Raw genomic sequence first — 22,594 nt, forward strand, 5'->3', positions numbered from 1 at the left:
AAACCTACATTAGTACATAATGGTCAGATTTATAACTTTTAAAACAGCTGTCCACAGCATGTATATAGATGTTTACATACACGTAAATTCAGTGGTTCCAAGTACGAAAACTCTTGTTATAGTAATGTTATCCGGATTTAAGGTCTCTATCTATAAGCATAAAAATTTAAGCCGTAATGTAATATAGCATGCTATAAAGATGGTTTTAAGCATAATGTTTTTACGCGTAACTATTTGAAGCTCAACTAACCTAACCTAAAATTTAATCATGCCTCATTTACCCGTATGCCAGAAATCAATTACGCCTTAGACACAGGTCTAAGGCGTAATTGATTTCTGGCAAAGCATATTGAATGAATAATTGATTTTTGGCCTTAATAAATAATAATTAATAAATGACAAAATATTTTATGCCAAAACCGGTATACTAAAGAAATTATGGGGAAAAATGCGACGCTCTATTATTTATAAAAAAGATGAAGCATACTGTAAGCTAAAGTATGTTTTGTCTCCTTCTGTCAATGTAAATGCCAATGCGATAGTGACAAAACCTAATCTTTTTTAATATAATTTATGTATAACATATACGGATACGAATAACCTGACGGATATATTTAATAGTAAAAGAAGCACAAATAAAAACCCGCTCTATTATACCCGCTCTTACTATAGTAAGATTCATTTTAACAACGTCAACAAAGACCTAAGTGCCAGCCGCCGTAAGGTCCCTTTTGATGTGGACGGCCACATATATCTATACTATTATTATAAAGGGGCAAGCATTTGTGAGTTTGCATGTTTGAGGCGGGTAATCTCCGAAACTACCGAACGGATTTCAAAAATTCTTTCACCATTAGAAGGTTACATTATCCAAGATTGCTATAGGCTATATTTTATCTCAATATTCCCACGGGAGCAAAGCCCCGGGCAACATCTAGTCTAGGATATATAAAGGTCATGCCAAGAAGGTAAGGTTAATGGGGGTAACCATTACGATAATAAGAATTTACGTATTTTGTCTACTTTGTATTTATGTATAATCTGACCACAGTACACAATCTTACGATCTAGTAGTAATATTCCGAATATACGTAATAAATTAGTCTTGCAGTCTGAAATAAATAACACGACATAACACGACTCGATTTTTATCCGATTAATCGGATCATAGTCCAACTCGATTTTTATCCGATTCTCGGTTCACCCGGAAGAATAATTTACAGTTTGTCTATAAAGAGTAGAAAACGGAGGTTTAAAAAAAAAATTGTCATTGCAACTCCAAATATAACGGTCAAGATTGGTTGATAAACACGCAGTGTTGCCGGACGACAGGAGACTGCGCAGTCATTTGTCTTCTACTCTTTATCGACAGAAGGCCTACCACGAAACATATAAACACGTAACACGTTGCCATATGCTGTCTCTTTTTCCAATATCGTGTACGCATCGTGTAAAAGAGAGAACGTGTGGACGCAATTACGTGCTACGTGTTTTATGTTTCATGGTAGCACCCATTTTGTATTTATGAATATCGAATCTAAGACACAACTATATCAATCAAATTTCTTGGCTTTTTCAATTTCGAAACTAGTGGTATAAAAACAAATTTTGTGATGTTGATTACGACAAAAATTTCACTTAAGTTTTACAAGAGAAATTTCATTTATCATCATCATATCGAGTGTGTTATCGCTAACACTGGCGTCAGAATTTATTCAAGTCGCCCAAAGACATCTGAACCGACAGGTGCCGGGTTCGATCCGGGTCGGGTCATGATGGAAAATGATCTTTTTCTGATTGGCCCAGGTCTTAGATGTCTATATATAGTATCGTTGAGTTAGTAGCCCATAACATAAGTCTCGAACTTATTTTGGGGCTAGCTCAATCTGTGTGATTTGTCCGTATATATTTATATTTATTGAACCTCGGCTTTGGACGTTACTCGAAAAATGGCCAGAGCGGTATATTGCTCAAGGTGCCTGAAGGGCCTATTGAGAGAAGCGTCCTGGTGCCGCCGGGCGGTGCCGAGTGAACGCTGAAGATATCCTAATCCTCTTCTGCTTCTGCTATTCGAAACATGGGCCTTGCGATAACCTCGTGAGTTTTGGAAGGGGGACCGGGACGGGCTCTAGTGATATTATAAAATTAACAACAAAACACAAAACTACTTCTATACCATTAGCATTTCATGAAAAAAATTACGCTTATAATTTTAAACTTTCCATACAACGTCACGAGCGGTAAAAAATATACTTATGATAAAATAAATTTAAATGCGCACAGTCGACACCGCATCAAGCTTACCAAATTCACTACAAATACGCCCTTATTACCGTGGCAATAAGGATCAATGCAATGTGACTCGATATGCGTTCGGCTGTACCATAATCTCATTTTCTTACACCGCATCTAATAATAAATCACGCGAATCATTCGATTTTTACGACACATAATTGGAACAAAAATATAAAATTTAGCACAGTGACGTCATTAATTTTTTGAGCCTGTTTCACCGCTTGCTGATAAAGTATCTGATAGTCTACATGTAACATATCGAACAGATAGCGTTAAAACTTGCGTTTCACAAGTGTCAGTTTTATATATTAGGTTATCTGTCAGATTACAAAGTGATACTTGATGGGCAATTGTTTAAATATGTTGAGTCTGTTGTACTAAAAATTATATAAATCCACATTCAACGTCTCAACTACTTATAGAATAAACAAGGGGTGCTACTATGAAACATAAAATACGTCATTGCGTACACGAGAGTTTCCCAGAGCGTTTCGACAACTGCGGACGCGCTGTCATTACAATTTTTAAAATTTTAACGAAGACAAGAATTCGTTTTATGACTTTAAAATAATATGTTCTGAGATGGTTCTGAGGTACTTAATGACAATTTTATCAACGATTGACTTTGGAATGATTCCTTCCTTAAGAAAATTGACGGATCGTGCGTGAGCGCATGATTAGAGAAAAGGCTGAGGTGAAGTTTGTTGCGCCGCTTCTTCTTCACCTGCGCTTTGGAAGCCGGCAGTAGACCTAGTTTAAGTAATTTTTTGACGTCAATAAGTGATGTATATCATCCTAAATTGAAAAAAGAATTTTGAATTTGAGCGCGGCCGCAGCGGTCGAAACTCTCTGACTAACCACTCACACACGCTATCTCTTTTAATTACACGATGCGTACGCGGTATGAGAAAGACTGACATCATGTGGACGTTAGCAACGTGCTACGTGTTTGCATGTTTCGTGGTAGGCCTTCAGTGTACAGTCGAACGTACATCAAGAGGTCCAAATTCATGGGAAATTGCCGCCTCATAAAGGTTAATGATGTGCGGCCGACAGTCCATGTGTTTCGTTCGATAAGTTAGATTACATTTAGTAAGTTCGGAGTTAACAGCCGAAACATTCAACAAAAACACATACACATTGTACTGAAACATGTTTAAAAAAAATAACTTTGTTTCTTTATTTAAGAAAATGGGGGTTGTTATGACAGTAAGGGGCCGTCCGTTAATCACGTGTAGTTTTTTTTTTTTATTTTTAAAGTAGTTCCTGAAAGCGAAGAAAACGGATTTTTGACAAACAAATTAATTTTTTTTGCCATTGCAATACCAAATATAACGGTCAAGATTGGTTGATAAACACCCAGTGTTGCCAGACGACAGGAGACAGCGACTGCGTTTTATTTCTCCGCTTTCTGGACATTGCCGTTAGCATCAATTCAAAATATTTATTTCGGATGATGTCCATATGAAGGCATTGTTGATGCAAACTAGGCAGTTGTTTGTAGCTTTTTGAGAAACTTAACATAATTTAAAACGTGTAAAAGTGTCTGCGAAGCGATCAGGCACATAATACCTATTGCTACCAAAATGACCAACTTTTTTATATGTTCAATTTTTAAAATGTTTCGACCATGCAAAAATGTGTAGTAAAACAATGTGGAGACGGTTTTGTTGAATGTTGACGTGTTGATTGTATAATGAGAAACACGGCTTTTAAAAGTATCACTTATTTTTTTATACCAATTCGTCTGCAGTTTTATGCTCTTACTTACGATAATTTATTTTGTTACAAACTATATAATTCCTCATTGTTTGTAGGAATTTAGATGAACCAATGTACACGATTACAATAAATTAAATAAAAAATATATAAAAATGGCACATAAAACAAACTTTTCCGTCGAAAATAAATAAAAAAAATTAATGGGAATTACGCCTAATGAAACATATATTTAAGTCGATCGTCATATTATAACCACAATAGGTTAATAAGGAAGCGATATTTCATGTAATATTTACTTAAGATATTATATACAAGTCCTGTAAAGTTCCACGCGCTATTTATGTTTAATATACAAGATTGTTATCACACCAAATACACTTATAATGGTAACGTAATCGCAAACGAAGATTTTCCGGGCATTTATATGGATAGTTACGTTCCAGGTCGTTCCAGGAAATGTCGATTTAAAATGGATGTAATTAAATTCGATTGAGATGAAATTAACTGTAATATTATAAACTAACCGTTGCTTGCGGCTTCGCACCAGTAATTTTTCAACGGAAAAAGTTATTTTGACCGGGATGAAAGGTATCCTGTCCTTCTCCCTACTTCAAACTACAAAATTTCAAGAAGATTAGTTGAGTAGATAGAGCGTGAAGAGGTAACAAACAAACTTATTTTCGCATTTATAATATTAGTTAGGATTTTAAGCGGTTTACATCCAATTTTAATGTCAAACTTTACAATCGAAAAGAAATTTTGTCACATACAAAAATATGAACAAATCAAAAAGTTATAACTTTTTTTACACATAGCGTGTCATGATCATATATGCCAGGCGTTTTTTAAAATCGTAAGCGTGTATTGATGTATTAACAATCGCGTATTATAACTTGTAGTTTTAATGAAAAATGACACTTATTCGTAATACCAAAAGGTTCATGTTGTCTTATCGATTTTGAACGATCGGAAAGTACTGGAGTCATTGTCATTTTAATTTATTTTTATATTTTCATGGAATTTGCAAACACAACTACATACATTTTAAGTACATTTTCACTTGCACTTAATAATAAAAAGTATTCAATTCACGATATCAAAAGTCGCGAGTTTCGTAAAGAAAAGGAAATACTAATTTTGACTCCAAACCAATCGCGCTAGTCAATTTATAACGACATTATATACCAAGTCTTAAAGCTAATGTGTACATTAATTATTTACCTATATATGTATGTATTTGGCAGTATGCACGAGTCACGGATATACATTCACACTTCTGTCCTGCTCACAGTCCTGTGAAAATGAATAAAAATATATCAGTATATCAATATTTTTCGCAAATTAATAACGATCCGCTCCGCCGCAAAATGCCCTTTTCGTGTCATTTTGCGGCGAAGCGTCTTGACCTGCTGAGTTTGCAAAACATGCTTTTGCTCTCGACTTCGGCCGCGGGAATTTTCCCTTCTCTATACTTCAGTTAGCATCTTTATATTATGAGTCAGGATCTTTAGTGCCCAGCATTACATATTTATATACGAGAATATTATTTTTAAATTAGTTGGCTTATACTAAACTCGGGGACCATGGGTAAAATAATTCCCGTGGCACCGTCCAACGACTATCACAGGGACCACGGGCAAACACTCCAAACCACACGTATGCAAAATTTCAACAAGATTGGTCGAGTAGATAGAGCGTGATGAGTTAACAAACTAACATTCGCATTTATAACACTAGTTTTAGCCCGCGGCTTCGCTCGCGTGATTTCTCACGGGAGCAGTTATTTTTCCGAGATGAAAGGTACCCTATGTCTATCTCCACACTTCAAACTACATGTATGCAAAATTTCAAGAAGATTGGTTGAGTAGATATAGCTTAAAGAGGTAACAAACAAACTTATTTATAATATTAGTATATATAGTTAGTATAATGTAGTGAGGACATAACTCACGTGTCGGAGACGTGACTACAGGAACAGCACGGGCCTGTCCCCGCGCGAACTGCCGCTCGAGTGCGACCGCCGCTCCCCGCCCCCCGACCCGCTGGACCCCGACTTCACCTCCCCTTCCCGTACGCCTGCTGTGTTGCCAGTACAAATATGTTTCTTATAAAAATTGACATTTTTTTTGTTGTCATCAGAGATGTCATAGCATTCAATGTGTGTGGCCAAAAAATCATGTAAGCCGTTGAGGAGTTACCCACGTCTGGAGCCGTTCCTGGGTGCAACCATCAGGTCATGATTATCATAATAATGCACGTTGAAATAAACCAAATTTTTTGAGCAACACATTTAAAACCATACACAATAAATATCCTTACATATTATAAAACAAAGTCCTGTACCGCGTCTGTCTGTCCGTTCGCGATAAACTCATAAACTACTGCACGGATTTTCATGCGGTTTTCACCAATGGATAGAGTGATTCCTGAGGAAGGTTTAGGGGTATAATTTATTATGATTTTACCCGAGCGAAGCAGGGATGGTCCGCTAATTAAATATAAGACTCACCGTGTTGTTCTTTAGCCGTGAGGTGGTCAGAACCGGCGCTGGAGCCTCCGCTGCCGGAGAGAACACTTTCTTCTCGATTGTACCTGAGAGGAGATAAATTACGGTCAATAACCTTTCAGGGGGCCTACCACGAAACACATAAACACACAGCACGTTTTCGGCGTCCGTCCGTCTTTTATCCGATATCGTGTACGCATCGTGTAAAAAAAAAAGAGAAAACGTGTGCGTGCACGCAATGACGTGTTACGTGTTTTACGTTTCACGGTAGCCCGTAGCCCCCCAGGTAAATAATAAAAGTAAACAAATGATAAAATGAATGGAAAAATTCGGGTGAACAGTTACATTATATGGTACAAGTCGTGTTAAACAATTATTTTTACCAGAAATTTAATTTAGCTTTAATTATCGCCACAGAGATCTTGTGGCATTTATAAAGCGAGCGCAACACAAAACCCACGTCCGTGCCGTAAACCGTTGAGGAGTTCCCACGTCGGGAGCCGATGCCGAGTGCGCCATTAGCGCTAATGGCGCACTCCGTGCCGTGAAACTGACAAAACTGATGTTCCATTCCATGTGAAGACTACGACCGTCAGCCATCCATACTAATATTATAAACAGGAAAGATTTGTATTGAATAAACTCACAAAACTTTGATGAAATTTGGTACAGAGATAGGCGAAACATTCAGGAGTGACATAGGCTACGACTTTTTACTAGGGTTTAACCCGAGCGAAGCCGGGGCGAGCCGCGAGTGAGCAATTCGTCTATGAAGCCGAAAACAACTCACCCGTATACTGTGTGTTCGCTGGCGACGCACGATGCATACTTGAACGGTATTGGTTGGTAGCCGTACGAACCAGCGTACGGCATGTAGGCCCCGCCCATCATGCTATCGGACATTACATATATACATTAAATCCTTATTCGTGTGAAGCGGTGGTGGTGTAAAGGTTAAGACCGACTGTGGATCGAAAGGTCTCAGGTTCGTATCCTACTCGTGCCACATGAGTTTGTATACCAATCTGACTCATGCATAGTAGTTTTCATCGACCACCACTTGTTTCCGGTGAAGGAAAACATCGTGAGGAAACCTGCACACTGGTGGACAGTTTAGTTCACTAGTGTGTATGCGACCACCTGCCACTAGATGGCGGTAAGTCATGTCATATGCCTTTAGGCGACTTGAATAAAATCTGACACCAGCAACACACTCGATAAGGAACTAGTTTTTAACCCCCAAAAAGAGGGGTGTTATAAGTTTGACCGCTAAGTGTCTGTCTGTCTGTGTATACGTGGCACAGTAGCTCTTCAAAGGATGAACCGATTTGGACGCGGTTTTTTTTTATTTGATAGCTAATTTTTATGCGGTGGTTCCAGGATATATTTGATCGAAATCGGTTCAGCCGTTCAAAAGTTGTAGCGAAATGAATATTGAGAGTCGGGGCTTTTTTAATTTTTCTAACAAATGAACTTAACTTTCGCGTTGTATAATTATATATTAAACGACAGGTATTAAACGCGCATATAATTTTTTTTATTTCCCGGTCGTTTCGGATCTTGTTACCAAGGACCTCGGTCACTGGGCGACTGACTCAGCAATAATAATAAGCGTTTAATACCTGTTCTTTATATATAACACTGCTTTACGAACATATTTGTTACTTTAAGTCTTTAAGTTTAACTTTAATAAATCCACACTTCCATACAAATCCTACGAATATTGGAAATGCGAAAGTTTGTGAGGATGTATGTAGGTATGTTTATTTCACACAAAATCTACTGGATTGTTATGAAATTTACACAGTAGGTAGGAAGGTACACGGGTAGAATATAACCTGGAATAACACATAGGGTACTTTTTATCTTGAAATTCCCACGGGAGCGAATCCCCAGGGCGCAGCTAGTATATTCGAATGTTTGTGAGAATGTATGTGTGTATGTTTGTCCTTCGAATAGTCATAAAAAAAATTAGTCAACTAGTTTATTTGCATGGTGTCTAATCAAATGAACCCTGAGGGGCTACCACGAAACATACAACACGTGGTACGTCATTGCGTCCACACGTTCTTCCTTTCTTTTACACGATGCGAACACGATATGCGAACTGGCAGCACGTGTATGTTAGTAACGTGTTACGTGTTTGTGTTTCGTGGTAGGCCTTCTGTATACTGACTTGGGGTTAGGTAGTGGCGCTAGGGCGTCGCTGACAACACTATCGGTGTCCGATCGCAGCCTCAGCGCCGCCATTTCTGCGCAGAGTTCGCCGGCCACATAATAGCATTGTTCGGAGAACGTTATCTTGTTCACCGTGTGGCGGATGAAGCCGGCCTGTCAATCGAATGAATGATTTCATTCAAAAATTGGAAAAAGATAATTTTCCATCATGACCCGACCGGGAATCGAACCCGGGACCTCTCGGTTCAGTGGCAAGCAATTTACCATTGCGCCACCGAGGTCGTCGAAATGAATGGAGTGAACGAATTACTTCATTCAAAAAATATATATATATTTGACGCGCTTTTAAATTGAATCTTACTAAGAAAATCTAAGACAGAAATTTATGAAAGACAAAATCTTTACATAAATGGCACACTTAAAACAGCCAATTAAAAAAAACTCTGTTTTTATATTGTTTTATTCATTTCTAACATACATACCATATATTTCCATACGTATACCATTACAGGCTAATTTCGAGGAAATTAGAACATACCATGTGGCGTGTAGTCTACCAATTACAATTTTTGCAATAAAGTAAAACTAAATTTTGTGCAATGAAATATGAAATGAATGAAGTGAATGAATGAAAAATTATTTACTAAAGTGACCAGATTCATTATGTTATTTACCTATTATACTTAGAACTATGTTAGTAGGCATAATAATAATTATATATAATTTAAATTTATTAACAAAATTAAAAGGCGATTTTTTCTCTATACGTACTTTGAGCACTGTGCTGTCTCTGCTGCTTCCTCAGCCACTGACACTGACCTTCAACTTGGAGCGTCAGAGCCCAGCATTCGTTGACCTTGAGAAACTGCCACGTGAGCATTATTCAGGTTGCATTCTCAGCCTCGGCCCGTCGGAGCGCAGTCTCACCTTGAGCATGTGCGCGGCGTACTTCCTGGCGTCTCGCCTGTCAGCGACTCCGCTCACGTGCTGCAGGACCCAGTCCACCACGTCAGCGCCGATAAACGCGTTCGGTATCGTGATCTTGAGCCACATCCTGTCGCGGATCTCCAGACCTGGACGATGAAACATATATATATATTTTCTTACTTTGATGATATTACTTGATTAGCTTTTGACCGCGGCTTCGCCCGCATGATTTTCCCTTCAGTGAAATATTTATATTCTAACTAATCTGGTTTCCCCATACAAACTTTAATCCCCTTTAGAGGATGAATTTTCTTCACATAAGGAACCTACGTGCTCAATTTGAAGTTTCTAGACCCAGCGGTTTGGGCTGTGCGTTGATATGTCTGTCAGTCATTCAGCGTCTTCTTTTATGTATTATAGATTAATTTCACCATTTGTTTACGAGCATGTTTTTAATTGAAACAATAAAATTTAATAAATGTGGGAAATGGAACGGAGTGAGTGAGAGAGAGGGATGTAGGAGTGAAAGGGACGGAAGTGGAAATAGAATAATGGCGGATTCGGGCGAAAGCGCTAAGACGTGATTCTAAGGTGTTTTTTTTTTGTTAAATAAAAAGTGCTGCCTAATTTGATTTTTACTCTGAGCCTCCATCCCACAAATTTTGGGGGCTCGTCCGGGATGTGCTTGGAGTAAGAAGAAGACGAATAAGATCCTGTGAAGACGAAGTTATCACCGGCGGCCGGCGCGCATAACCGAAATTGAAAGACGCAACGTGGTTATGGTGGGTGCGGCGCGCGGTCAAGACGACGACGACTACGACGAAGATTACTACGAAACGACGGAAAACGACGATATTATAAAGACGAGAGCGACGACGATGACAAAAGACGGCGAATCCACGGTCTCCCAGGCCTCCTTACCTATGACTGCTTTCCAATATTTCGATGGGAGTATTGCTCCTTATAACGGCGAAGACAAGGCGTACTCGTCCACCAAATGGGCGCAGGACATTGAAGACAATGCAGCAGTGTTTGGTTGGAATGCCCAACAAAAGTTGATTATGGCCCGTAGGTCACTGTGCGGTACAGCGGCGCTATGGTTAAAATCAGAAAAAGTATTTAGATCCTACGAAGAGTTGAAAGCAGCCCTATTAAAAGAGTTTCCCGACGTTACTAACTCCAAAGAAATGCACGAAATTATGGCTGCGAGGAAAAAAAATAAAGACGAGACGTTTTTGCAGTATATGCTCATTATGAAAGAATACGGAAAGCGCGCTAAATTCCCGGATTATGTAGCTATACAGTACATCATAGACGGAATTCAAGACACTCAAGCGAATAAAATTATTTTATATGGCGTGACTACATATGGCGTCCTCAAGGAGAAATTAGCAATATATGAGAAGATGAAGGCTGATTGCCGTGCTGAAGTCGCTGTAAAGAAAGGAGCATCAACAACGTCGACCTTTCGCCGATGCTACAATTGCGGTCAACGAAATCATGTGTCGTCTCAGTGCCCAAATGGACCTAAGTGTTTTAAGTGTAATCAGTTCGGCCATATTGGTCCCCGTTGTACTTCCGCAACGACAACGGCAGCGTCGGCATCGGTGGGCGGAAGTAGCAGTATGACGTCGCACCGGAACATGGCTACAACATCGGCGGCAGTGAAACAACCCGTATCCGGTCAGGCGCAGGTTCGCACCAACCGGAATGCAGCTCCAGTTGCGTCGGTAAAACAACGCGCGGCCATGTTCGGAACGACGGAAACGCCATTAGCCAATCAGCACGAGTGTTGCGGCAGCCATGACAGGGAATGTGTCGATGAAATGTCAAAATCAAACTTGGACTTTGCGGGTGTCATGATGAATGTAAACAAAGATTCTAAACAAGTTGCGAACAAGAATTACGACGGAAAACCTATAAAACGTGTGTTAATTAACGAGAGTTACGGCTCCGACGCTCTCATAGACTCTGGTAGTGATGTGAACCTCATCTCCACGGACTTATACGCTATGGTACGACCATCTGAGTGCTATGTTGGCGGCGGCCTAATGTTAACCGGACTTGGACATTCACGAGTGCGATCTCTGGGCAAAATCACGATAAATATTACGATTGATGGGCAGTGTTACAACGGTGTTACATTCCAGGTCATACGTAGAGACTTTATGCCTTATGATATAATTATAGGTCATGAGTTTTTGAGAAGAGTGACAGTGTTAATGAGCGATGGATGTGTAAACATATTCAAAGATGAGAATGAGTGGTTAGCTAATGTTAATTGTTTTACAGGTGAAGTTGACTCATTACTGGAACATATCCATGATCCAGTGGTGAAACAAGAGGCATTTAAGTGCATAGATAGTTATAATCCTGTTCAAGTGAAGGAGGCGCCACTCGAGCTCAAAATTGTGTTGAAGGATGATGTGCCGGTAACACATCGTCCACGGAGGCTTTCCTGTGCTGAGCAAGGTATTGTAGAAGAGCAAGTTAATGAATGGCTCAGAGATGGTATTGTTCAAGTAAGTTATTCAGAATATTCTAGTCCTCTGGTGCTAGTGAAGAAAAAAGATGGTACAACTCGTGTTTGTGTCGACTATCGGCAGTTAAACACTAAGATTGTGAAAGATGAGTATCCCCTTCCCATTATAGATGATTTGATTGATAGACTGGCTCAGGCCAAGGTGTTCAGCGTGCTAGATTTGAAAAATGGTTTTTTCCATTTGAAGATAAGTAAAGAGTCAGTCCCTTATACCTCATTTGTGACTCATCATGGACAGTTTGAGTTTTTGAGAGCTCCGTTTGGCCTTTCCATTAGTCCAAAATATTTCATGCGATTTGTCAATATTATCTTCAGGGAGCTGTTATCTCAAAAAATTATGATGATCTTCATCGATGACATTATAATTCCAGCGGAAAATGAGGTACAAGGTCTACAACGATTGAGTCAGGTATTGGAAATTGCAGAGCAGTATGGCTTGCAAATCAATTGGAAGAAGGCTAAGATATTGCAAAAAGAGATTGAGTATTTAGGACATGTTATCAAAGATGGTGAAGTACGTCCTACTACTGAAAAGATTGACGCTGTCATGAAGTTTCCTGAACCAAGAAATGGTAAGCAAATCAAAAGTTTCTTAGGATTGACCTCCTACTTTAGAAAATATATAGAAAACTATGCTATTATAGCTAAACCCTTGAATGACTTGTTAAAGAAAGACATAAACTTTGTATTTGATGAACAACAATGGATTGCCTTTAACTCATTAAAGCAAAAGTTAACTTCTGGTCCAGTTTTAAAGATATTTAACCCTAAGTTGAAGACAGAGCTACATACTGATGCCTCTCACATTGCAATATCAGCTATTTTAATGCAACACCATCCCACGGGTTTGCATCCAGTTCAGTATATGAGTCGTAAGAATAATGATGCACAAAGTAGATATTCCAGCTATGAATTGGAGGCATTAGCAATAGTTGAAAGTATTAAAAAGTTTAGACACTATCTATATGGTGTGCGATTCAAATTAATAACAGATTGTAAAGCTTTTCAGCAAACTCTGATGAAGAAGGATCTCACTGCTAAAGTGGCTCGATGGGTGATGATGTTAAATGAGTATGACTTTGAAATAGAGCATAGAGCTGGAGAAAAGATGCCCCATGCTGATGCCCTCAGCCGCAACCCGTATGTGGCCACTATTATCTGCCTAAGAGATCAAATAAAGCAAGCTCAGGATCAAGACGAAGGATTAAAAGCAATCAAGGATATATTAACTGAAAAAACTTATAAGGATTATACATTGGATGGTGGTCTCTTATACAAAGGACCAGGAAAGCTGTTGGTTATACCTAAGCACTTTGAAAAGGAGATAATAATGAGAACTCACAGTAATGGTCACTTTTCCAAGAAGAAGATGAAAGAACTCATATTACAAGATTACTATATTAAGGATTTAGATAGAAAATTGGAAGAATTTGTAGTGGCTTGTATACCGTGTCTCCTCGCAACAAGGAAGGAAGGAAAGCAGGAGGGATTCCTGCACCCTATAGAGAAGGAAAGTATTCCATTGGATACCCTGCACATAGACCATGTTGGACCATTGACAGGAACCCAAAAACAATACAACTACATTCTAACGGTAATTGATGCCTTTACAAAATTTGTATGGTTGTTTCCCACCAAAACCACATCTAGTGCAGAGACCCTGAATAAATTGAGAATACACCAACAAGTTTTTGGGAATCCAAGTAGGATCATTTCGGATAGAGGAACAGCATTTACCAGTCGGGAGTTTCAAGACTACTGTAAGGAAGAGAATATCCAACATATAACAATTACAACTGGTATACCCCGTGGTAACGGACAAGTTGAGAGAATACATAGGATTATTATACCAATGCTTACCAAGCTGTGTATCGAAGGTCCTGGAGCATGGTATAAGCATGTAAGCAGAGTGCAAAGAGCACTCAATAGTACTTTTCAAAGAAGCATAAATACTACACCATTTCACTTACTTATTGGTACTAAGATGAAATGTAAAGAAGATTTAGAGATATTGAAATTACTGCAGGAGGAAACTGCTAAACAATATGATGAAAACAGAGAAGAATTACGCCAAAAGGCAAAACAACAGATAGTAGCCGTCCAAGAGGAAAACAGAAAGTATTTTAACAAGAGGAGAAAGGAGAGTCAGAAGTATGAGATAGGCGACCTGGTGGCGATAAAGCGGACTCAGTTTGGATCTGGGCTGAAGTTGAAGGCCAAGTTCCTAGGGCCTTATCGGGTTACCAGAATAAATGGAAGAGATAGGTATGAAGTCGAAAAGGACGATGATTCGACAGAAGGGCCTAACCGTACATCCAGTGCCGCAGACCACATGAAGAGATGGCCCATTCAGGATTGAACTAACAGGTTTGTATGATTGGTGATAATGATGTATGTGTGATGATGTATGGTATGAAAGTTTATATTTAATTTTAAGTATTTGCAGGTTAGCATCCTAAGTAAATAGTGTATACTACACAGACTGATATATGGTTTTTACTGCTTAGTCTAGAATTAAATTTAGTCAACATTGTTGAAATGTCAGTTGCATTTGCATTGTATAAAGTGTTTAACTATTTTATTTTTCCTGTCAAAATTAAAAATGTTATCGGTTAAATATAACACTACTATCGATATAAGTTCTTATCTTTCTCTATGTATAGAGAATGTAATTAGTTTTGTTTCAATTGTATTTAATTTAAGTAGAGTAAATAGGATGTGTGGGGAATATAAGATGATGATTGTCTGAGGACAGACAAGAGAGCAGGATGGCCGAGTGTGGGAAATGGAACGGAGTGAGTGAGAGAGAGGGATGTAGGAGTGAAAGGGACGGAAGTGGAAATAGAATAATGGCGGATTCGGGCGAAAGCGCTAAGACGTGATTCTAAGGTGTTTTTTTTTTGTTAAATAAAAAGTGCTGCCTAATTTGATTTTTACTCTGAGCCTCCATCCCACATAAATATAAAAATGTGGAGTCACCGGAGTCGGGCCTCAGCATGGCCCTGACGACGAGCGCCATGTCCATGTTGACGGAGAGCGGCGCGTCGCCGGCGCCGGCGTCGGAGGCGGCGCCGGCGCCCGGCAGCGCCGACAGCGACGGCGGCGGCGGCGGGTACGCCTCGCGCAGCGCCGCCGTGTGCGCCACCCACGCACCTCCAATATTCATTATAATTATAACAATTGTCCAAACAAATATTATCATCGGATCGCGATGTCATTACGATCCGACAATTTTCTCGAGGAATTTCCAAGACCAATCTATACTATTATTATAAAGAGGTAAGCGTTTGTGAGTTTGTATGTTTGAGGCGGGTAATCTCCGAAACTACTGAACCGACTTCGAAAATTCTTTCACCGTTAGAAAGGTACATTATCTAAGATTGCTATAGGCATCATATATTTTATCTCAAAATTCCCACGGGAGCGAAGCCCCGGGCCACATCTAGTCATTCATAAAATTGACATTACCACAGTACAGATTAATTATTTTTGTAAAATTTGAAAAAATTATATATTGAAATTTTGCGAACATGTAGTGTGAAGTACAGAGAAGGTAATAGAGTATGTTTCGTCCCGAAATATTAACTAACTGTTGCCGTGGGAAACGCGGGCAAAGCCGCGGGCTAAAGCTAGTAAAAACTAAAATAAAATAATAATAGTACTTGGTCCAGAATTTAAGACTGTCCCTCTCATAATCCAAAGCTCCCAGATTCAAATCCTACATGTTACTACATCACTTCGTATACCAATGTCATTCATTATGTCAATTTTCATAGTAATTCCTTCATTGTCCCGTTCCTTTAATACTTCCAGTGTAGGATAACATCATGAGGGATCACCTAATATACTAGGTAATGAAACCGCGTATTTAAACAAATATAAGCAGAGTATTTCTCAGCAACAAGACGACACGTATATCATTTTGAAGAGAGTGACATCAATTTTCTTATTCTTGTTGACAATAATCGTGCAGGATTACAATTTTTATATATTAGAATACAAAATAAAACCTACAAAGAAACCCGCACACAGATTGACAATTTAAATTTGTTAGTGTGCACTTCACTACATGCCGCTAGATTTCGAAGGTAGTCGTAAAAGTCGTGTCAGATGCCTCAAGGCGACTTGAATAAAATCTGACACCAGTGTTAACAATAGCACACTCAAGAAGCACATATTAAAATACCTGGGTCGATGGGCCTCACAGGTTCAGTCCGGGGTATAGTAAAGTACCCCTTGGGGTTGGGGTCCCAGCACTTGGCTACCACCAGCTTGATGGGCCCTGGCTTCTGCACCACCTCGCGCAGCACCCGCACAGCCTCGTCGTTCGTCATGTCTTCGAAGTTGACATCGTTCACCTGCAATTGTTTGCTAACTAATTAATACTTGTGGCCTGATGCGACTATAACGCTACTAAAAAAATGCTGCATGAACAAAATGTTAGGGTTGCCAGACACAATCTAACACTTTGCTATAAGGCAGAAAAAGCTGGGAAATGTAAAGCTTTTTTAAAAATTAAGATGAAGCTTGGAATAACAGGCTATTATTATTATAAGTCTTCAGCTGACACTCAATTATCAGTAGATAATTCCGAAATTCCCTAGAGAGAAGTACCCTATTTGTTATTCCAGGTTATAACCAGTTCTAACCAAATTTCATAACAATCGTCAAGTAGATTTTGCGTGAAAGAGTAACAAACATACACACATACATCCTCAACATTTTTTCGCATTTATAATATATAATAGTAGGGTTTAACAGAAGTTTTTCGCAGTATTGAGCAGTAAATATAAAAATAAGTTTACTTTTTATCCCGAAATTCCCATGGGAGCGAAGCACCAGGGCGCACCTAGTACTATATATAGGGTGACAATCAAAATAATGAACTGTAGAACATTTCTCTGAATTACTTGACACAGGCATTTGTCAAAATGATTGATCAGTGCGACAACGAAATGAGTGTGATCTCAATCAGATATAAAGGAGTCACATCCTGTTCAGTAAAATATTTTTATTATTACTGGCTGTTTCCTGCAGCTCTGTCTGCTACAAAATATATATTGAGTGTGTTTATCGTTTAACTTTCACATAATTCACCTCATATTCCCTGACTCTGGGTCTAGGAATCTATAAAAAAGTATCTTGTTTGAACTTGGGTCTTTAACTATATGCTGGAATGCAATCTCATCAAAATCTAGCCTGATTAAAACCATGACAAGGTTTATTTAGCACGCCAAAAATGTCTATTAACTTCTGCCTTGAATCAAGCTTGTTTATTACAAACATATGAATCTTGTATCTTTATATTAGTGTAGTTATAGATGAAGGTAATTTGTGTGTGGTTTCTGCCCTAGTAATAGTTTGGAATCGGGTGGCCAATATAGACTGTGTTAAACAAAGTTGCTTCCCATTGTCTGTTTCTATATATGCTTAGATCTTTAAAACTGGACAACAGATTTTGATGCAGGTTTTTTAATAGATAGAGTTGAATCATCAAGAGAAAGTTTTGAGTATATATATATATATATATATATATATATATATGCTTAAAATAATGCACTTGTGCGAAGCATAACCAGCGCGGGTCTCTAGTATGTAGTATGACGTAACAGATATAAGAATAGTCTTGACAGCTAATAGGCAACATTATTCGCTAAAAGTATTGACGTCAGGCTGGCAGATTGTCATAAAATCACCACCAAATCTTCAATTTAAAGATGTCTTTGGACCATGGGTTTCTCTTCATCACAAACAAAACTAGAAACAGATGATGAGAAATAAAAGAGTTGGTGAAGGAAATACCTGCAGTATCATATCACCAGGCTCTATCCGTCCATCCAAAGCAACAGCACCACCCTTCATAATACTTCCTACGTAGATCCCACCATCGCCTCCCTTGTTTGACTGCCCCACTATGGAAATTCCTAAGAAATTCACTGTATCCATGTTCAAAGTCACAGTTATAATATGCATAGACATTGTAGAATCTGTTATTGATGAGTAGGAGGAGGTTCTTGACATCACTTGAGGTCTTTTCCTCCGTCTTTGTGGCCTCTTTCGAGAACTAACTTGCAAATGAGAAACACTGCTACATTCAGTTAGTGCACGGTCGACTGATGCGTTCGTATGCCTCCCTGTAGTCGTCGTTATCTCAGATTGACTATCAAACAAGCTGGTGGAGTCCAAATCTGAACTTAAAACAGATGCAGTCTCATATTCCAAGCCGTGGTTCGCGTATTTCGAATGTCCATTGATTCTCAGGCCTCTGTACTTGTATTTGTCGCAGGAGGCTCTGTGCCCAGGTCTAGAACTGATGGTACTGTCTGTATCGGTACAGGTATCCCTTGTAAGCGGTGCTGTCGGAGCTCCATGGTTGTTTTGCTTGCCTTTCCCTGCGTTGCTGTCAGTGCACTGTGATGCCCCGTCCGATGGGTTTGAACCCTCGGCAGACACGAGCCATGACACCACGCGACCATTGAAGCACGGCAGATGTGCGTTATCGTCCACTATCTCTTCTTTCACTACACCAAAATCATCGTCCATTGATTTGAAGAAAAATTTATAGTTTGGCCGATTCAACTGATTTTTGAAGTCCAATAAAGTCACTTTTTCAGGAGATATTGGTATTTTCACTAAATATGGGGTCTCCTCATCGTCTATGTAGTATATAACTTTTGTTTCTTCCATTTTAATACATTTATTATTTAATAACAACACTTCACAATCTATAAATATCGGCCGCCATCACAAAAATGGCGATAATAAATAGTTCCATGAAATGACAGCCTCTGGCAGCACTATCGCCTTGAAGAAATGAATGATTAGAATAGATCTTTTTGTAGAATAAATCGAATAATCGGATTCGATGTGAATGTCCGGCTTTATATGCCATGCAGTCGTCCATTCATTACATATCATTCATTAAAAAATGTCACTGTCACGATCAAATATGTTTGTGCGACTGTGACATAGGACTGTGATGTTTGTTTTGATTTGAATTTCTACGGTTGTAGTGTAGTTTTGCAGTGCAGTTTTAAATTAATTGATTTGTTGTGATTTTACTCAATCAGTGATTACAAAGATGGGTGTAGATATTAAAGACCCGTGGTTTCTATCAATTTCCGAACAATTAGATTCATTTTGCGCCAAAGTAGATGGTAAATAAATATCAAAATACATCGTGTTTATATTTTCACGTTTTTAGATTAGTGATCAGGGTTACGAATAGTTCGATCCCATTGGAATTTCCTTATAAGTGCCGTACATGTTAGTCACGGTTAAATTTTACTTTTTTCTTTCAATCTGCCCAGTAGATGTTCACAACTTTGTATGTTTTATTTTCTTTTTTTTTTTTTTCAGAAAAAATCGAAAACGAGCAACGACATTTAAATGCTTGCAAGAAGAAGACAGAGTTGGAGACCAATTTGGCTCATGAAATTAAGTTGAATGTTAGTACCTACCTACATATCTTTTGACAACAAACTTGATTATTTTGATGGCGGATGAGAGAGAGATCCAACAGAGTCAGCTCATAGACGAGAGGATGGACGCAGATGTGTTTACATAAAATTATTCATTTTAGATAAGCCCTGTTTTCCCAATATGGACTTTTGTCTAAAACAAAGAATTCTTTTATTGGAATGATTTTTCCTTTGAGCTTTCACATATTTTTGGAACTCAATCTGTCTCTTTCATTCGAGGTGTGTTTATTAATGACACAATTATGTACATAAAAGAAAGTGTAAATATATTAATAGATAATTTAATTTTAATTTTCCAGTCAGAGTTGACAGCCCGTCTGGCAGAACTGTCAAGAAGAGGCGGGGAGCTTGACAGGGTGTGTGCTGCATTTGAATCCAAGTTGTCCATAGCTGACAGTGATCAGAACAGACTGCAAAATGCAAAGTGAGTAGAAGAAACATATCTGAGTACAGTAAATATCATATTAAATTACCCATTTACGGAACTATATGCAGAGGTAATAATTAATTTGGGCATATAATATTTTTTTTGGAATGTATGATGAACAAATAAATATTTTTATCTATCTATTAGCTGTCTAGGCCTAGTCACCTCATACATAATAACAGAACCCCATTCTAACTTAACCATATTAGCCAATTCAGCTAAAAATAAAGGGATGTAATAAATAACATAATTTTGACGTCAATAAGTGATGTATATCATCCTAAATTGAATAAAGAATTTTGAATTTGAACAGTCTCCACTTGTCTACCTCGTCCCCGCATATATTGTCACACATTGTTTGTTAAAGACGGCCCCTGACTCATATAAATATGAATCAACAATTATAGTAACATATTTTGAACAATCTGACTGCTGGCAACAATATTATGAAGCACATAATTATATGATTCTATTTTTCAGATCTTGACTTTGATTTTGACTACATCAGATGATGATATTATTTTGTTGCTGACTGTACATATGTTTATTTTCAGGGAAATGTATCAAATAGCCAAAGAATTGACCGGTATACGCTTTGATTTCGTCGCGCCGCCAAATGTCGCGAAAGGGTGTATCCTTTTCATAATATATATATACTTCTCTAAGTAAAACTGCAAACTTTCCTGACAGATTCGGTATACATTGCTGGTTTTTCATTGCAGTAAATGAAACCACTCATACTAACTACGCAATGTTCACGCGTTCATGTGGGCATGTGTCTGAGTTCGGCGACAGTGTGGAGCTGACATAGGGATCCCGTTTTTTCGCATAAATTTTATCACCTAATTTAATTTAGTTTAACGAGTTAGGCATATATTTTTTTGACATACTTGTTTTTTGGCATACCTTTTCAATAAGCATAATTATAGTTTAGGCATTTAATTAATTATGGTAAAATACATTTAAATAATGTATTTTACCATAATTTTGATTTGCATAAAGCTATAGTGTAGCAGTAGGTTAGGGTGCGGCGGCTTGGCCCTTGGGCCACCCGTAAGCCGCCAATATGCTTTAGAATATTATACTTAAAAATTGTTATGCTTATGGTAGTTATGCGTAAAACAAATTGTGCCCAAAACATTATGCCAAATTAATATTGTGCGTAACTATTATAATGATAAGTAAAAGTATGCCATGTTAAATTATGACATAAAATTGTATGCATTAAAACAGGGAACCGCTGGCATAATGACGTTGTGATTATTTACTAGTCCACTACTAACGAAACATAGTAATAAATTTTATTAACAAATCCTTAACTAGTATGAACAGATATTAAGAACTCTGCCCGCAAAATTTTGAAGCCCTTTTCCATAGACACGAAGACGGAAGACAGCGAAGCTCTCTGGTCTCTGCTACAGTGCACGGACAAAGAAAATATTCCGCATAATTGAAAAATAATAAAAAATAATAGTTTTTTTTATACTTAAAATATTTTTTTAAAATTATTATCCCAATGATTACAGCAATACTAAGTTTGTTACTTAGGTACCCTTTCAATCTTTACCTTACCCACTAAACCTTCATTGAGATGTAGGTAGGTATAGTAGTATGAGTAGGGTACATTTTTCAAGAAAGAGTACAGTTCTCATGGGAATCCACGCGGATTATTATACATAATCTGTGATATGGGCACTAGATTTGATGATTACTTAACACAGATGTAAAATTATTTCATATATTTGTGATGATTATGCTAACCACTACGCTCTTCGTACCTACTTATGTATATATCGATTTTTGCGGGACCCTCAATGAGAACCAGAGGTGAGATAAGTTTTTTGTCTAATAGGGTTGTCTATCTTAGTAGGTACCTACCTACTTTTTTTTTTTTTGGGGGGGCTAAATATTAAAATATGGGGGCTCAAAAAGTTATCATTTCTTTACATTTTGCCATGTAAGGATCAAGTTTTGGGATTCCCTCGGTTTTCTGCTATTGGATACAGAGTTGTGGGGAATCCCGCCACTGTATGATTATACATAATTTTGGTTATATTTATAAGTATATGTATATATATATATATATGTATTATTGTGTATTATACGTATATGTTTATTCTATTTATATATTTCAATACATAATTTTATAAGTGTTATATGTCTGTATTATACTATATTTATATGGCTTTGATATTTTTGATGATTTGATAAGGATTGAGTTTTGGGATTCCCTCTGCTTTCTGCTATTGGATACAGAGTTGTGGGGAATCCCGCCACTGTATGATTATACATAATTTTGGTTATATTTATAAGCATATGTATATATATATATATATATATGTATTATTGTGTATTATACGTATATGTATATTCTATTTATATATTTCAATACATAATTTTATAAGTGTTATATGTCTGTATTATACTATATTTATATGGCTTTGATATTTTTGATGATTTGATAAGGATTGAGTTTTGGGATTCCCTCTGCTTTCTGCTATTGGATACAGAGTTGT

At 37.9% G+C, this 22,594-nt stretch overlaps 2 protein-coding genes across 5 annotated transcripts in view; one reads left to right on the forward strand and one right to left on the reverse strand.

Moving 5' to 3' along the window:
* The window catches only part of dsh (dishevelled), a 31,552-nt gene extending 12,615 nt beyond the window's left edge, over nucleotides 1-18,937 (reverse strand). Inside the window, exons 1-10 of one of the 4 annotated variants that reach the window (XR_008406116.2) lie at nucleotides 17,973-18,937; nucleotides 16,357-16,528; nucleotides 15,150-15,323; nucleotides 9,629-9,774; nucleotides 8,700-8,854; nucleotides 7,314-7,415; nucleotides 6,527-6,609; nucleotides 5,969-6,096; nucleotides 5,239-5,310; nucleotides 353-3,045 (exon numbers count right to left, since the gene is read on the reverse strand). Coding sequence is in view for 2 of the 4 variants with exons in the window: in XM_053767109.2 (XP_053623084.1) it covers nucleotides 5,984-6,096; nucleotides 6,527-6,609; nucleotides 7,314-7,415; nucleotides 8,700-8,854; nucleotides 9,629-9,774; nucleotides 15,150-15,323; nucleotides 16,357-16,528; nucleotides 17,973-18,857 (1,830 nt within the window). In the remaining 2 variants the exon portion in view is untranslated. Of the gene's footprint in view, nucleotides 1-352; nucleotides 5,311-5,968; nucleotides 6,097-6,526; nucleotides 6,610-7,313; nucleotides 7,416-8,699; nucleotides 8,855-9,628; nucleotides 9,775-15,149; nucleotides 15,324-16,356; nucleotides 16,529-17,972 lie in introns of those variants that run through there. The other 3 variants (XR_008406115.2, XM_053767110.2, XM_053767109.2) reach the window with 3 other exon arrangements.
* A 200-nt stretch (nucleotides 18,938-19,137) lies between these two features.
* Nucleotides 19,138-21,563, forward strand: LOC128682445 (uncharacterized). The gene is made up of 5 exons (XM_053767123.1): nucleotides 19,138-19,327; nucleotides 19,530-19,618; nucleotides 19,951-20,075; nucleotides 20,633-20,709; nucleotides 21,411-21,563. The coding sequence occupies exons 1-5, from the start codon at nucleotides 19,252-19,254 to the stop codon at nucleotides 21,530-21,532; spliced, it is 489 nt and encodes a 162-aa protein (XP_053623098.1). The 5' UTR covers nucleotides 19,138-19,251; the 3' UTR covers nucleotides 21,533-21,563.
* The last annotated feature ends 1,031 nt before the right edge of the window (nucleotides 21,564-22,594 follow it).

Source organism: Plodia interpunctella, chromosome 30 (assembly GCF_027563975.2).
Source record: "Plodia interpunctella isolate USDA-ARS_2022_Savannah chromosome 30, ilPloInte3.2, whole genome shotgun sequence".
In the NCBI taxonomy this organism is placed as follows: domain Eukaryota; kingdom Metazoa; phylum Arthropoda; class Insecta; order Lepidoptera; family Pyralidae; genus Plodia; species Plodia interpunctella.